The sequence below is a fragment of the Ursus maritimus genome, unplaced genomic scaffold (assembly GCF_017311325.1).
Source record: "Ursus maritimus isolate PB19 unplaced genomic scaffold, ASM1731132v1 scaffold_6, whole genome shotgun sequence".
Classification (NCBI taxonomy): domain Eukaryota; kingdom Metazoa; phylum Chordata; class Mammalia; order Carnivora; family Ursidae; genus Ursus; species Ursus maritimus.
The window spans coordinates 78272298-78286331 of record NW_024426774.1 but is presented as its reverse complement, the minus strand read 5'-3'; the positions used below and the strand labels follow the sequence as shown (position 1 = coordinate 78286331).

Here is a 14034-nt window from a genome sequence, read left to right as displayed (position 1 = left end):
CCAAGCATGCCTAAGTAAGTATGTACTTTTCTAGCTATGCTTTAATTAGGTTCCCCTTCTTGTTTGGTATTTAAAAGTAATGCTTTCATCTCACAATTCTAAAAACTTTTCTAAATAGGTCACACTGATAATAGTGAGGTCCATTCAAACACACTCCACTGGACTTACTGGCTTTAGTAGAAACTAACCGACTTTAATAAACAGTCTCTTCTTCACATTCACTACCCCCAAGCACTTCTGAGGTCATGTTACTTACTGCACAGATAGGCCACCAATCGTTGACGTTTATTCTTACAAGTTCTGATGAAGCCTTAGTAGAAAAAGTATTTGATTCTCCCCAAAGACAATTCTTCCCCATCTTCGGGCAACAAGTAACATCTGTTGAATAAAGCTAACTCTTATAAAATTTAACTGTAAATATAACCAAACACTATACTAGGATGTCAAAAGAACACCTGAGATCTTATATGGAGTTCTGAAAGACTAGACAGCTACCCCCTGGAAAAACAACGACAACAACAACAACAAAAACAAGCTGCCCAACTTGACAGAAAGCAAGGCCTGGGCTATTTGGCACTTGCACACCCCGATGCACGTATCACAGGTGCAGCTGTAAAAAAAGGTAACCCTGTGCTAATATGTACTCTTGATGTGACACAGTCACGATCTGCCACACCAGTGCTTTTGTGTGGGCAAAGAAGGGTGAGGAAATGGTTCTTCTTTCTTTACGATACAGAGACCCTGCTGGGGTGAAGGAGTCCAATATGCCTTCCTTCCAAGATCTCAGAGCCAACAAATACATGGGGCAGTTTATTAATTTTTTCTTAGAAACTTTCATGTTTCCCTATTGTTACAATTTAACTTCAGTACAGATCTCATTTCACACAGAAAATTAATTTTTCTCTTGCTTTCCTTTGTTTTTAATTTCTTCCACTTCACCCACCTCTCTCAAATTTTGGTCACTTTGGAATTTGTAGAAATGCTAGAAATGAATATAACCATGTGTCCTCTTGGTGGAATAAAAAGCAAAGAAACTGCTGGGGCTGACACTAACACTGACCCCCGACCTGAGGCAACCAAAATCACAAAGTGACAACTGCAACTCCAGGACTAAAACAGTCTACAGAGCACAGGCACCATGGTCATCTTCCCAAAGGGTAAGACTGGGAAGGATAGGGAATTGGGTTTTTTTTTTCTTTTAAAGGAAAGGATAAATTCTAAGCTTAAACGAAAAGTTTGATATTGACTCCTATATATACCAAAAAGATCATTTATAAAATAACCCAACCAGAATGTGCTGTTATTATGATGGCACCAAAGGCTTGCTCAAAACAAATCTTCCCTAAGAAATTGTCTTTTTTTGAAGTTTACTAAAGTAGCAAACCAAACCTCAGACAAACATATCTTGCTTTTACTAATAATCTGGTAAGTTTCCATGAGGTCAAAATGAAGAAGTATAAACGAGACAGGAAACTTATTTAAATATGTAACAGGTTCAAAAACATATCCAAAGTATACCAACTAACACAGTAATCTTAACTTAGACTACTGCTCTTAATATTTGTATTAAAAATAGACAAAGAATGAGAAAACATCCTAATCAAATATGTAGATGTCATGGGAGCAGGGAGAAATAGTTAACAGGTATCAAATCAAGACTCAATGGAACAAGAGCACAAACTATTAGAATAAGATAACAATACAATTAAATATTCTTCATTTGTATCCCCCCCAAAAGGGAAAGGATGGAATGGGAGAAAAAGCTGGCTTGTGAACAATTTTTATGGGGAAAAAAAAATTAGCTAGAGGCAACATTCTATTTGAGGCAGAGGTGTGATGATGAATCTAAATATAAAAGGTAATACAGTCATATTAACATTTTTGTTAATGACCAGGGGGTCATTACCACATGGGGTTCTGAATCTGGATGCAATACTTCAGTAAGCGGAGGACACCCTGAGTGGGTCTTGCTGAGAAAGACTGGGGAGCAGACTCAACCACTTGAGGAGCTGTGAGGTCCAGGAAAGGACTGGGCTGAAGCTGCCAGTGTGAACTTGGCTGCCTGAGCTCAGCATTCTCCCCCTTTCAACCTGGGACCATCCAAAAACAACAAGGAAAATGGAAAACAGAAACAGAAACCTCATTTCCAGCAAAACTGAGAGACAGCCTTGAAAATATCTGTGAGGACTTCTAAGACCTCCAGTTCACACAGGAGCCAAGGAGGGGGAAGTAGAGAAAGATAAAGGAGAGGGATCCTAGCAGCAGCACATCTCAAGGAGCAAAGGAAGAGGGGAATATACACATACGGATTTCTTAAAGATGAAGGACCTATGAGGGGCAAAAGCACTCACCTGCAAAGAGGGCTCAGGACGGCAGGAGTCCTTAGCCCCAATGAGCCTAATTTTGTGGCAGTTGAAAAGAAAGGAAAATCCGTACTCAGTTTCCCCACAACCTCGACTTTTGGGTCATTTCTTTTTGTCAGGCACTGACAAATATTTGTTATCTTTCATTTGGGGGGGGGTTGTTTGCTTGATTGCTTGTTTTAAAGTAGACTCTAAGCCTGGCGTGGAGCCCAAGGTGGGGCTTGAACTCATGACCCTGAGGATCAAGACCTGAGCTGAGATCAAGAGTTGGACGCTTAATGGACCAAGCCACCCAAGCGCCCCTCCTTTCAGTTTTAATTGTCATTTATCTTATGACTGAGGCTGACCATCTCTATCTACTTCGATAATAACAAAAGGAATCCCAATTCCCCAAACAGTTCTGATTGAAGCTTCATGCCAATAAAGAGCTAAAAACCATTTATGGTTTAAATATTCCCAGATTACCTTCTGGGACCTAGAGTGTAGATAACGCTTAATTACCCCAGTCTAGTAAAAAGGAGTTAGATCACCAAGAATCCAAATTAGTGGATTCTATTCATGCAAATGTTCCCTGTTTCATACCCAGCTCCACCTTTCTTGATTAAGAGGTACCAAGAGGTGACTCTGAGTTTGAACTTTTACTGAGAAGTTGAAATTAAAGGGCTAATTGAAGCAAGTAAAGGGCAAAGTTCTCATTTAGACATCCCCAATCCTCTAGTCTTTGTTTTAACTAATAAAACAAAATGGCTGTCAAACTTCAGTCTCTCTCCTCTAGTCAGTGCTGGCCTTCACTTTGCAATCCTCCTCCCTACAGACCCTGGATAGTGGACACTTGTCTCACTACCATTTGAAAAGCAATTTCCGTGACATGTGTTACCAATGAGCTCGGAGCTGAAGTTATAAACCACCAAACTAACCTGTATCGTTTCCTTAGGGAAAGTACAGTCCAGGGTTTAAATGGACAGTGGAGAATACTGCTTAAAGTACTAGAAATAGCTAGAGCCTCAACACTCCAGCATTCTCACATACAAAGTCCAAATGGTCACCATGCAACTTCAACAAACCCTGGACCACTCTGGGTTTCTGTTACGTTCAAAGAGCACTGAGAAGAGTCTTAAAAATATTACAAAAGAGTTTGCAAATAAACTGCAAAAAGAGTTACACACATCCTATGTTTTCTTTCATAAGCCTGGGCTGAATATTTCCAGTCTCCTTAGTCAGAAAGGCACTAGTTTTCTAAACTAGGAACAAAATATAAAGTTTTCAGATTCAGACTACAAAACACACAAAACAAAGATTCCCCCAAACCTGAAACTGGGTAATATACCATGTGTTGTTATTTACGTTAAACTCCACTGTTTAGTATCAATACAGGGCTTTCTTGTTTTTTTGGGTTCTTTTTCTGCTGTAAGAAATATGAATCAAGGTGTATGAATTAAGAGAAAAAGAAACTACAATGAATGAGAAATTTGGAGCTGTGAAATATATAATAAAAGGAAAAAAAATCAAAAGGTTTCATTTGAGCCCCAAGTGAAAGAGAAATGACATTTCTATCAATTACAAATGAAAAAGCTGTGGGTAACCACAGCACCAATGTTAATAGTATTAATGAATTAAATGAGCAGGTAGTACAAAACGTATTTCCCCACTGCAGAATATAACTAATCCCACTACATTAACAACTAGATTATTGAACAGCAGGTGTATTATACCCAATGTAATTCTTTTCTCATCCCTTACTCTTTTTCTTAAAGATTTTATTTTTAAGTCATCTCTATACCCAACATGGGGCTGGAACTCACAACCCGAGATTAAGAGTTACAAGCCCCACTGACTGAGCCAGCCAGGTGCCCCTTTCATCCCTTACTCCTGGATGTACCTACAGTTGAGGCATTTATTTAAAAAACCTCCTAAATTCGTAGAAAAAAAAATTTTTTTTTCCTGTAAAAAAGTCTGAAGTTTCAGAAAAATATGTACACATGAACTTGGACCCAGAGGCCAAGAGAAGAAAAGAAATCAGGTCAAGCCTGAGCTCGCCAACTTAAACCACAAACAGAAACAGCCTTTGCAGAACTGGTATGATGCTATCTCTGGGCCCCTGCTGTTTTGCATCTAAGCACAATATGATGATGAGTAACTGTGGGACAGGTCCTTAAGTTTTTACAAGAAAGGAAAACATTTCCAAGACCACAAGGAATGTGAAGGCCTGCCAGTCCAAAAGCGTAAGCTTTCCCTCCGAAGTTACCTGAACAGGTAAGCCAGGGGAAAGGTATTATGTCAGAAGGCCACAGAAAACATTCCTTTGAGTGTCTGGCTACCAACGTGACTAAAGAAAGAGAAAAGCAACTGGACATTTCCCTTTTCCTACCTCTTCTAGCCGCCGCCTCTGTTCTTTCTGTTGCTCAATCCGTTTCTGCCTCTCTGCCAGCAGCTGCCTTTTATATTCTTCTTGCTCCCGGAGCTGTTGCTCCTGCAGTAACTGCTGTCTCCGAAGAGCCTCAGAACGTTCCTTGTTCTCCTGCTGCAGTCTCAAGAAATCCCGACGAAGCGTCGACTCACCAGGCACGTTGACGATGGAGCTGGAGGAGGAGGCAGCGCGTTCAGGGGTACGCACAGATCACTCTGCTCTCTAGGTGAGACTGGGGCCTCAGCGTGCTATTCCATTTCTCATTCATCCTCTTAATGAGTTCCTCCCACTCTGAGGCTCAACTAAGAAACCCAGGGGAATAACTGTATCTACAATTCAATAGTATTACATCTTTTATCCATTTCACAAATATCTTCAAACTCCATCCTGGATGTTTGCTTGATAAGACATCTCTACTTAGGATTCTCACATCAACTCAAACTCTGAAAAAGGAAAGTTGGAAATCCCCTTCTTCCACTTCATGAGTGGAAGTGGAACCTCCTTATTCTTCGACCACCTTACTTCCCACCAAGTCTTATCATGTATGCCCTCCCACTGCCTGTTTCCAGAATAAGCAGCTGAGCCCAAGTGGGTCCCAAGAATGAGCCACGGCACAGATAAACAGCATCACTGCTAGCTGGTCTCCCTGCTGAGAGCCACTGCTCCACTTCCAATACCCAGAATAACATGTCAAATCAATCTCCTTAAACCGCCTCTTTCCTTGTATCATGTTGCTATCCAAAACTACATTGCTCATGAAATCAGTTCAAATTACTCCAAAATATTTAGTCTCAAATGGATTCAAATATTCTCCTATGTAAGAAGAAAAACATATTATGGAGTTTTAACGATACATTTTCTTATCTCTTCATATGCTGTTTTCGAACTCCCATTGCCTGTACATATGTCTCCACAGGTTTTTCAACATACCCTTCCAGCCTCCCTTCGTTCAATGAGTCAAGTTATGTGTAGCTGAAAGCATGAAGGACTGCCAGGCAAGACCATTATTAAAATTTTAAAAACCCCTATTCCCTGAATAATTAGTTACTATAAGGTTCATACTACCAAAACCTTCAACCTTCTGCTTCACTGTACCTTAGGAAGTCACAGATAGCCAAAACATAGACTATAAGATGGATTAGGACAGACCATACACAAGTAGAAGAAATGAACTGCTGGTAACCACACTTGTGGGAAGAGCAAAACAAAACAGAACAACATTTTGGGCAAGACTGCAGTGTTTTTCAATGGAAGCCCGACAGGTCCCTGGGCAGGACAGGTCTTTATGAGTAGGAGTGTTCTATACACTCACTGCATGGCACATACCAACCAGGCCTCCTGGAGCAGCAATGCTGGCAGCAGGCTCCCTCTCCCCAGAACCAAACACAGCCCTACACACTGCCAAATGACGGGGGGAGAGGAAACCACAATCTCAGTAAAGCACCACTGGATAAGAGGTTTGTAGGAATCTTTCAAAGGGTGAAGAATGACGATGTTAAGGCACTTTCAAGGTACTTGAAGATTTCTTGAAATCCTGGCATCGACATGAAACAATTCCTTCATAAAGCAGGAAGCTGAACAGTGAGTAGCTTTATCATTACCTCGGCTCTCCTTCCTGTTCAGGCACTTCCTCCTCTTCTTCCTCACTCCCACTGTACTCATATTCGGTTTCATCTAGAAAGAAAAGGGCAAGATAAACACAACAGATCACAAATCATGACACATGGATGTATAGGCAAGCATCTCCAAGAGCGTTACAGCAGAAAATGAACAATATGTCCTTTATGAAAATAATGTGTACAGAGAATCTGGGGGAAGGAGGAGTGTGACACCCAATTCCCACAGTGAACAGCGGCATTCCCTGGACTACCCTTACTCCATGTGGAGAAGCAGATTCCACTGCATTCAAGACAGCTCCTTATGGGATGCACTGGGGAGGGGGTACAGGGCTGTGAGAGGGGCTTTCAAGCTCTTGACACACAAGAAAAGTGGCCCCAAAGGGTCAGCAAATTCAGAAAGTCCCGTTGATGCCAAAATGCAAAAGAAAGAGATTTAACGGCCCAAACTAAGGCAACTAGGAGTCGTCATTTGGTTATTGCTGGCGCCCAGGGAGCCACTTAGAGTGCAGCAGAAAGAAAGGTCTGCAGGCCTGACCACAGGCAAAGCACAGGAGGCACTAGGAGCATAAAGACACAAAATCAAATGTTCCCACAAAAATTACAAAGATGAAGCCAGGGGAAAACTGATGCAGAAACAATACAGCAAAAGGAGGAGAGTAAAGTTGCTCTCCTTTCACCAGATTAAGCACAAGTTTCAACATGAGCAACATGTTTTCACTTTAATAGGTTTTATGCTGTTTTCCCCAAAGTAACAGTCCATTTTATTGGACCCTGTACCTAATGTCAGTACCTAACTTTGAGGGAGCGTTGTGCACTTCAGAGAGCAATCAAAACTAGAAAGGTTGAAGAGATTTTCAAAACAAATCTATTCACAAAACACATTTCCAACTTTTTTCAGAGACACCGAAATTGAAAATCAGTGTCCTGGTAAGAAAAACAAGTCTGAGAACTTAAAACGGGGTTCAGTCTATATCATATATAATTGTAGATAAATACATCTTCAAATTCATCAGTGTCTATATATGACATTAGTTCTTTTCATTGCTAGACAATCAAAACTATGTACTTTTACAGAACATTAAAATAGGCTAGCTTCCAAAGGAAATTCCAACCTAAATAATCTTTGAACTCCTTTAAATAGTACTGTTATGTTTAAAATTTTGTACTATAAACTACTCCTTATTGACAAGAGGATGAGGGTATTTGAAGGGTAAATGAGTGCAAAGCGGGGAAAAAGGCCACTGTGACTTGAAAACTAAAAATGAAGATGAAGTGCTCCACTGTTCCACAAATGTGCACGAGACTCTGGCCTGAGCACCTGGTAAACACTGCAAATGTCCAGGTCTGTGAGCTACTCTTAAGAAAATGCATACTGGGAAAATGATTCAATGTACAAATGACCTTTTCCCAAGAAAAAGCTTTGTTTTCAAACTTTAGTTCACTTGTTGTAAGTGCACAGCTTACCATACAAAGCTTAATTACTTTCACAACTGAATATATCAGAGGGCCAAAAAGTTGTTGTGAGCAACACTGATGATTTAGCTCTGAAGACTGAAATGAACATGTAAAAAGCTTGGTACAGACCTCTAAAGAGACTGTGAACAACTCTTTTATCGCCTTGATCTTGCACTTTTTAGTTTCTTCTTTGGCCTTGAAGTTTGAATGTCAAGAAAAATTCATTATCAAGATGCCAGGTATTCAAATGTTCTGTAAAGTTATGGTAAGAATGCATAAATTCTTAATTCTTTGTGATCACCGTGAGCTAAAGGCCTCAGGGAGGGCTGTGAAGACGGTGACGAAGCCTGACTGTACCTTGCTGGACAGAGGGAAACAGAGGGCACTCCAGGCAGATGGACACAGAACACGTAAAGATATAAAACCAAGATACTGGGAACAGAAAGGAACATTAAATAACTGGCATAAGGGCATGTTCATGTTGTGCCGTAACGAGAGAAAAGTAGTCAGGCCTGACCACACCTCTTACACAGAGCAGAGCATCAAGAAACCCAGAGCATCCTTGAGCAGGAGAGAAATGGGTGAACACACGGATGCTGATGTTCACAGCTGATGCTCAATAAACCATGAGTGATGTATTCAGAACACAAACGCCCATAATGAAGGAAAAAGAGCAGCACAAAGAGCTCCTGAGGGGGAATGAGAGAAACACCCCGTTTGTGCTGACCAGCCACGGTGCAGTATGTCTTGTGTCCGCCCGGCGACACACCATGCAGCTCTGGTCAGCTCGACCCGAGGCTCATGAGTGACTTGCAGAGCAGAGACAAGCTACTCCAGCACCTGCTAAGGGAGCACACACTCCTGGATGGAAAAGGGGTAATCTCTTCTAGTGGCAAAAACTTAAAATATTATTTTTTCAAGATGAAAATTAAAAAAGGGTTAATACCTTTCTCTCCTCTCTTCTTTCTGGTCCGGTCTATATGGTCCTTAAGCTGGATTCTAACTTGCCTTTCGTTTGGCTGATCCCTTATAAAAGGGTGTTTCAAAAGCTGCTCTGTGGAGGGTCGCTGCATGTAATTCTTCACCAGGCACCCTTCTATAAAACTAAAAAATTTCTTTGACCTATAAGAGGAAGTAAAAAAAAAAGATCATCAAATTTCCACTGCAAAGAGCAAGGTTCCAAAATATGAATGAATTATTAGTCTGAAAACATACAAGAGCTTCAGAATTCACTGTGAACATTCTGCAAATGCACAGGAGTATTAGGAACTCGGGACCATGGATAAGAAGCATCACTTATGCACAGTTTAATAGTTATACCACATCACTGACAACAAATCACCAACAGAGAGCTTTGAAGGAAGTCAGATTTAAACAAACTGGGTTTAAATGTAATGTTGCTTATTAATCAATCAATCACAGAAGTGGAGAAGGCAAGGGGGTAAAGGGAGGCTTTTGTGAAAATGAAGGCAGACAGAAGACAGCAGATGTCCAGAACCTGGAAGACGAAGACAGACACAGAGATAAAGAGTGAATGCTGGGGCTCCTGAACCTGTTAATACAGCATTTCAATCCGTTTCCAACTGATTTATCTATCAATTCTCTATGCTTAATGTACAGAGGTACAAATACATAATAGTTCTGAGGAGGGCAAGGACTCTGTCACCTACATTTACCCTACCAGCTACTTCTACTTTTGCCTGTTTCTCCATGTCTGGCTCATGATGACCCCCATCCCGGGCCCTGGCCGAGACACTCACCCATCCTATCTTTTGAGACTCAGGTAAGGTATCGTCTCTTTAGGTAGGGCTTTCCTGGCAACACTCCACCCCCGTATCCCCAAAGTTAGGAGCCTTTCCCCTAGGGTTGTCTGCATTTAATAGACTGTTCACATCACGTTTGTGTTTCTGTCTCCTCTGCTGAGGACAGGTCAGGAGCTGGTTCCTATTTTTCAATTTATCAGCAATGCCCAACACTGAGCATGGGCAGACCACAAGAGGTATGTAATAAATTTTTGTTGAATGAATGAGTTGTTCAGTCTTTTAAGAATGTGATTTAGAAAATCAGTTCTTTCCAATTACTTCACTGCTTTTAAGAATCACTTCCACGTCTTGTATTTCCATTCAAACTTACCATTTTTTTCAATTCAACAAATATTTATATATTAACAATTTACATTTGTTTATGCTAGGCTCTATAAGAAATACACATAGGAAATAAAGTGGAGGACATCTATATACACACAACAGCAGGTATATAATCAAACTTCCACAGGAAGAAAGAAAAGAACTGCTACAGGAGGTTAGACATCAAGAAAAAGTAGGATAGTTGATATTCTAGAGATGGGAGAGAGAAGCCACCATTCCAGAATGAAAGGAACAACATGAACAAAGGTAGAAAAGTACTACAGAGTAATGAATCGTTTTCTGATGCTAGTATGAAAAGTGGAAAAGAACAGAAAAATAGGTCAGGGTCAGCTCTGAGAAGGGCCTTCGAAGTCACTCAGTGAAGTTGTGACTTTATCTTATGGTTAATGAGAATGTTGTAGTGGACCCTAAAGTTCTGACACAGAGATCCCTAAACTCCACTGCCCACAAAGACCACTTGAGTTTATCAAAAATACAAATACCTGGGTCACTCCTCAGACCTAACAAACCAGGAACACTTTGAGGCTAGAACCCTAAACTGAAAGATTCCAAAGGGATTCTCACCTACCATGTCTACAAATTAACATCTGGGAATCAATGATCTACAATATATTCTTTAAAGTCAACTGTCAAGGTCTGCTGGAAGAGAGTTCGCAGATCACTTCTCCAAAACCAGCAACAGAAATGTATATTGGTTGACAGGAAGACAGCAATCAGAAAGGAGGAAGAACATTATGTTTGCAATCATCTCATTCTTTTAGAATGATAGCAATGATGTAAATGGATGAAAATGCATCTAATCAAGTTTAGAGAAGTTTCGTGTAAGAACACAGAAATAATTTGTCATCTACATCTGTCTCTTTACATCACTGTATTTTATACACAGAGCGGTTAATCCCAAACTGTAAGTGATGGACAGAATAATCAGAGTGGGGCCAGCTGACAGGACTTGTGAATTGCAAGACACCCTGAAGACAGAGCATAAACTCCGTTTTTAAAAAAACAGCACTATTTTGTTTAGTTGGATAGTATTACCCCAGCCCCACAGCTTACTCCTTGGTGATGCCCACTGTACACATTTGGTTTCTAGGGCTGGCCACCACAGATGTCCAGAGTTATCAAGTTTCAATACAAGAGACCAATTGGGGCTAAAATCTCAGCAACCGTACTGCCTTAGAGAACTCTCTAAAAACCGGTAAGTGGAACTAGATAAGCTCGGTTAGCTGGAGCTGAATGTGGTTAAAGACAGTATAAAAAGAACGAGAAAAATCCTGCCAGCAAACAAAAGGTGGGGACAGTAAGGAACAGGGGAAGTGCAAAAGAAACAAGAGTAAAAACACATGTGTGCATACAATGCCCATAGACAGGAAAAAGAGAACTACAGGACATCAGAAGATGAGAAACCAAGAACAAAAGAGAGGACAGCAAGAGCTTAAAGACCAAATCCAGAAGAGAAGAAGCCTTGAAATTGAGATCTTTTGCATATTTCACAATAGAAGCCAAGAGGAGACAACACTCACTGGAAAACCAGTGAGAATAGTTTCAGGAGGGGAAAAAAACCACCATGGTAGGACATGTGGGCACTACTAAGATAGACAGATGTGCCCAGGGAAACAGACAGAAGGGGAGAGGGCCCACATGCAGGAGCAGCCTGAGTGGAGACAGACGTGAGAGGAAAGCGCTCAGAAAAAAGTTCAAGAGGAAACAAGGGAGCAAAATTCTCAGGTGAAAACAAAGCACTACTACTACCCTTTCCCTCAACACTTTTAAAACTAAACCAAATCAACACTTTCCCACACACCACAATTCTTAAGGTTTTTGCCAGGGAGGTCACCATCATCGCCCTTCACTGGTAAGTGACTTTTGTTGAGCAAATATGTGAGGGCTTCGGGGAGAAAGGTGGCAGCCCAGAGACAGGACCATTCCTTTCATTTCTGGAATGAAAAAAGATGCACCTAATTTCAATGTTTTGCAACAATTACAGTAAATGCCTCCATTAACATTCGAATCCTATTTCACTTGAGGAGCTGCAAAGTCAGTACAGCTTTGCTTTTGAATGTGAAAATGCTTAGAAAGGTATTATACTTAAAAGTGGGCTTAAATATTAAAATGAAACTTTTTTCTTTAACCATGTTACAGTTTGTCCTATGGTCACTTGTTACTAATTTGTAATTAAAAGAGAATTTATGAAGAAAAAAACATTTTAAAAAAGACACTTTTTAACTGGTGTTTCAGGGCACTGGCTCTTACGTTCTTTGGGAACTGGAATGACTGAGTTTTGTCTTGGAGTGAAACTGAAAAGGAACAGTTTTTTGTAAAAAGGAAAGAGCAAAAACAACAACAAAGCATACACGGCTTACCATTTTTTTGACTTCAGCCTGGGAGGAGGGTTTCTGGGAATGAGAAACAGTGCTCTCATTGGATGCATGTCACAGAGAGCTGGGGAGAGGAGACGGTGGCGTCAGTATGGCACTTATTTTACTCATTTTTAATTTCTAGGGCTCGCTCAAAATATCAAATGTCCTGTCCCATCACCTGACTGACAATCTTTATGTCAAGCAGTCTAGACATTCACTTATGAACCTTAGGGCATACACTGAGTTCCCCATTTAAACACAGCAAAATATAAGGAGGTCAAGAGCAACAAGAGGAATATACAATTTCAAATTGACATTGGAAAGTTTTCGTAAATCAAAGATAAATACAGATTCACAGTCTTACGGGAATGAACAGCTTAAGTTTCTAAACCATCTATAAGACCGCAATGACAATAATTTTATTGTCATAGGGTCGTGGTGAGGATTAAATCAGACACTGCTTGTAAAGGCATTCATACAGTGCCTAGACACAGTAAGCGGCAGTGAAGCCCTCCAGAAATGTTAACTGTTTGTTCGCTGTAGTGCTAGGAAGGAGCAAAGATGAGAGAATAAAACAGACTATTTGATTCTGTGCAAGTACTATTTGTACTTCTATCACTTGCCCAATAAAGTTATGTCAGGTGCACACGCACTCATTAATATGTCACAATAAGCAATGTGCATTTTCATGTGTTCATTTACCTTCATGAGAATCTTACAAGGCAGCTGGGAAATGGGGGCCAAAGAAGACAATCTATTCCCACTGTGAAAGAAAACTGAGACAAAGGATCCGGCAATACGCCCCTGTGTCAATTCCTCAGATGGAAACATGAGGAAACACATGGTGGTCAAGACTGACATCGACTTCTTGTATCGCAAACTAATTTTTAGCCATTGGAAATTTTTTTCATTCATTCAACAAATATTTATTCAGCAGCAACTATGCAGCAGACAAGTATACATTCTTTGTATACTCCTTTTTTAAGGGGACCAGCAGATAATGCAATAATGCTGTTTTGTCTCTTTGTTCTCTACAATTCCACCCCGTCTCTGCTCAAAAATCAATTTTATGAAGTTGTCATTCAGTTAATTAAAAGGAGAAGCACATTTCACAAGTAACCAAAAAAACAAAAAACAAAAACACCACAAAAAACCCAGACCTTATTCTACAGATAAAAAGTTATGCCTCTGTTTGTAAAGTCAAACGTAAGTATTACTAAAATTTCATGTGTTAGGACCAGTTTCATGTGTTAGAATTTAGTTTCACTAAAGTTTAAATTGTAAAATGAAAATTACTGCCTATTATCTGATGTCAGCATATTTTCAGGTCACACATCTGAACCCAACTTAAATAAAAGATAAAATGTAACCTACAGACTTGGTGGATGCCAAAAATCCTTTTATATCTACAGCTTCACTGTATTTATGCTTCCTTCATCTGAATGTCCCACTAGGAATGGCTTTACCCATGAAGCTGTTCTGTTTGAAGCATTGAGACTAGGTTTAAGTCACTGAGCTTAAAAAGAAAGAACATTACTTACGGGGAGCACCTTCTGCCATCTCAATGGCTGTAATGCCACAAGACCAAAGGTCACTCTGCAAAAATAAAACAGTATGTTACAGGTACCAGATTACATATGAAACCACTAACTTACCATGGATGGTTATTCACACAAATGATATAAA

The 14034-nt window shown here is 40.2% G+C and overlaps 1 protein-coding gene across 34 annotated transcripts in view; it reads right to left on the bottom strand.

Annotated features, from left to right (window-relative positions):
• The window catches only part of MAP4K4 (mitogen-activated protein kinase kinase kinase kinase 4), a 189309-nt gene that overhangs the window by 52508 nt on the left and 122767 nt on the right, over positions 1 to 14034 (bottom strand). For all 34 annotated transcript variants that reach the window (XM_040623600.1, XM_040623599.1, XM_040623606.1 and 31 more), the window contains exons 8-12: positions 13890 to 13944; positions 12352 to 12430; positions 8791 to 8966; positions 6372 to 6444; positions 4732 to 4942 (exon numbers count right to left, since the gene is read on the bottom strand). In XM_040623600.1, the coding sequence (XP_040479534.1) occupies positions 4732 to 4942; positions 6372 to 6444; positions 8791 to 8966; positions 12352 to 12430; positions 13890 to 13944 (594 nt within the window). The remainder of the gene's footprint in view (positions 1 to 4731; positions 4943 to 6371; positions 6445 to 8790; positions 8967 to 12351; positions 12431 to 13889; positions 13945 to 14034) is intronic.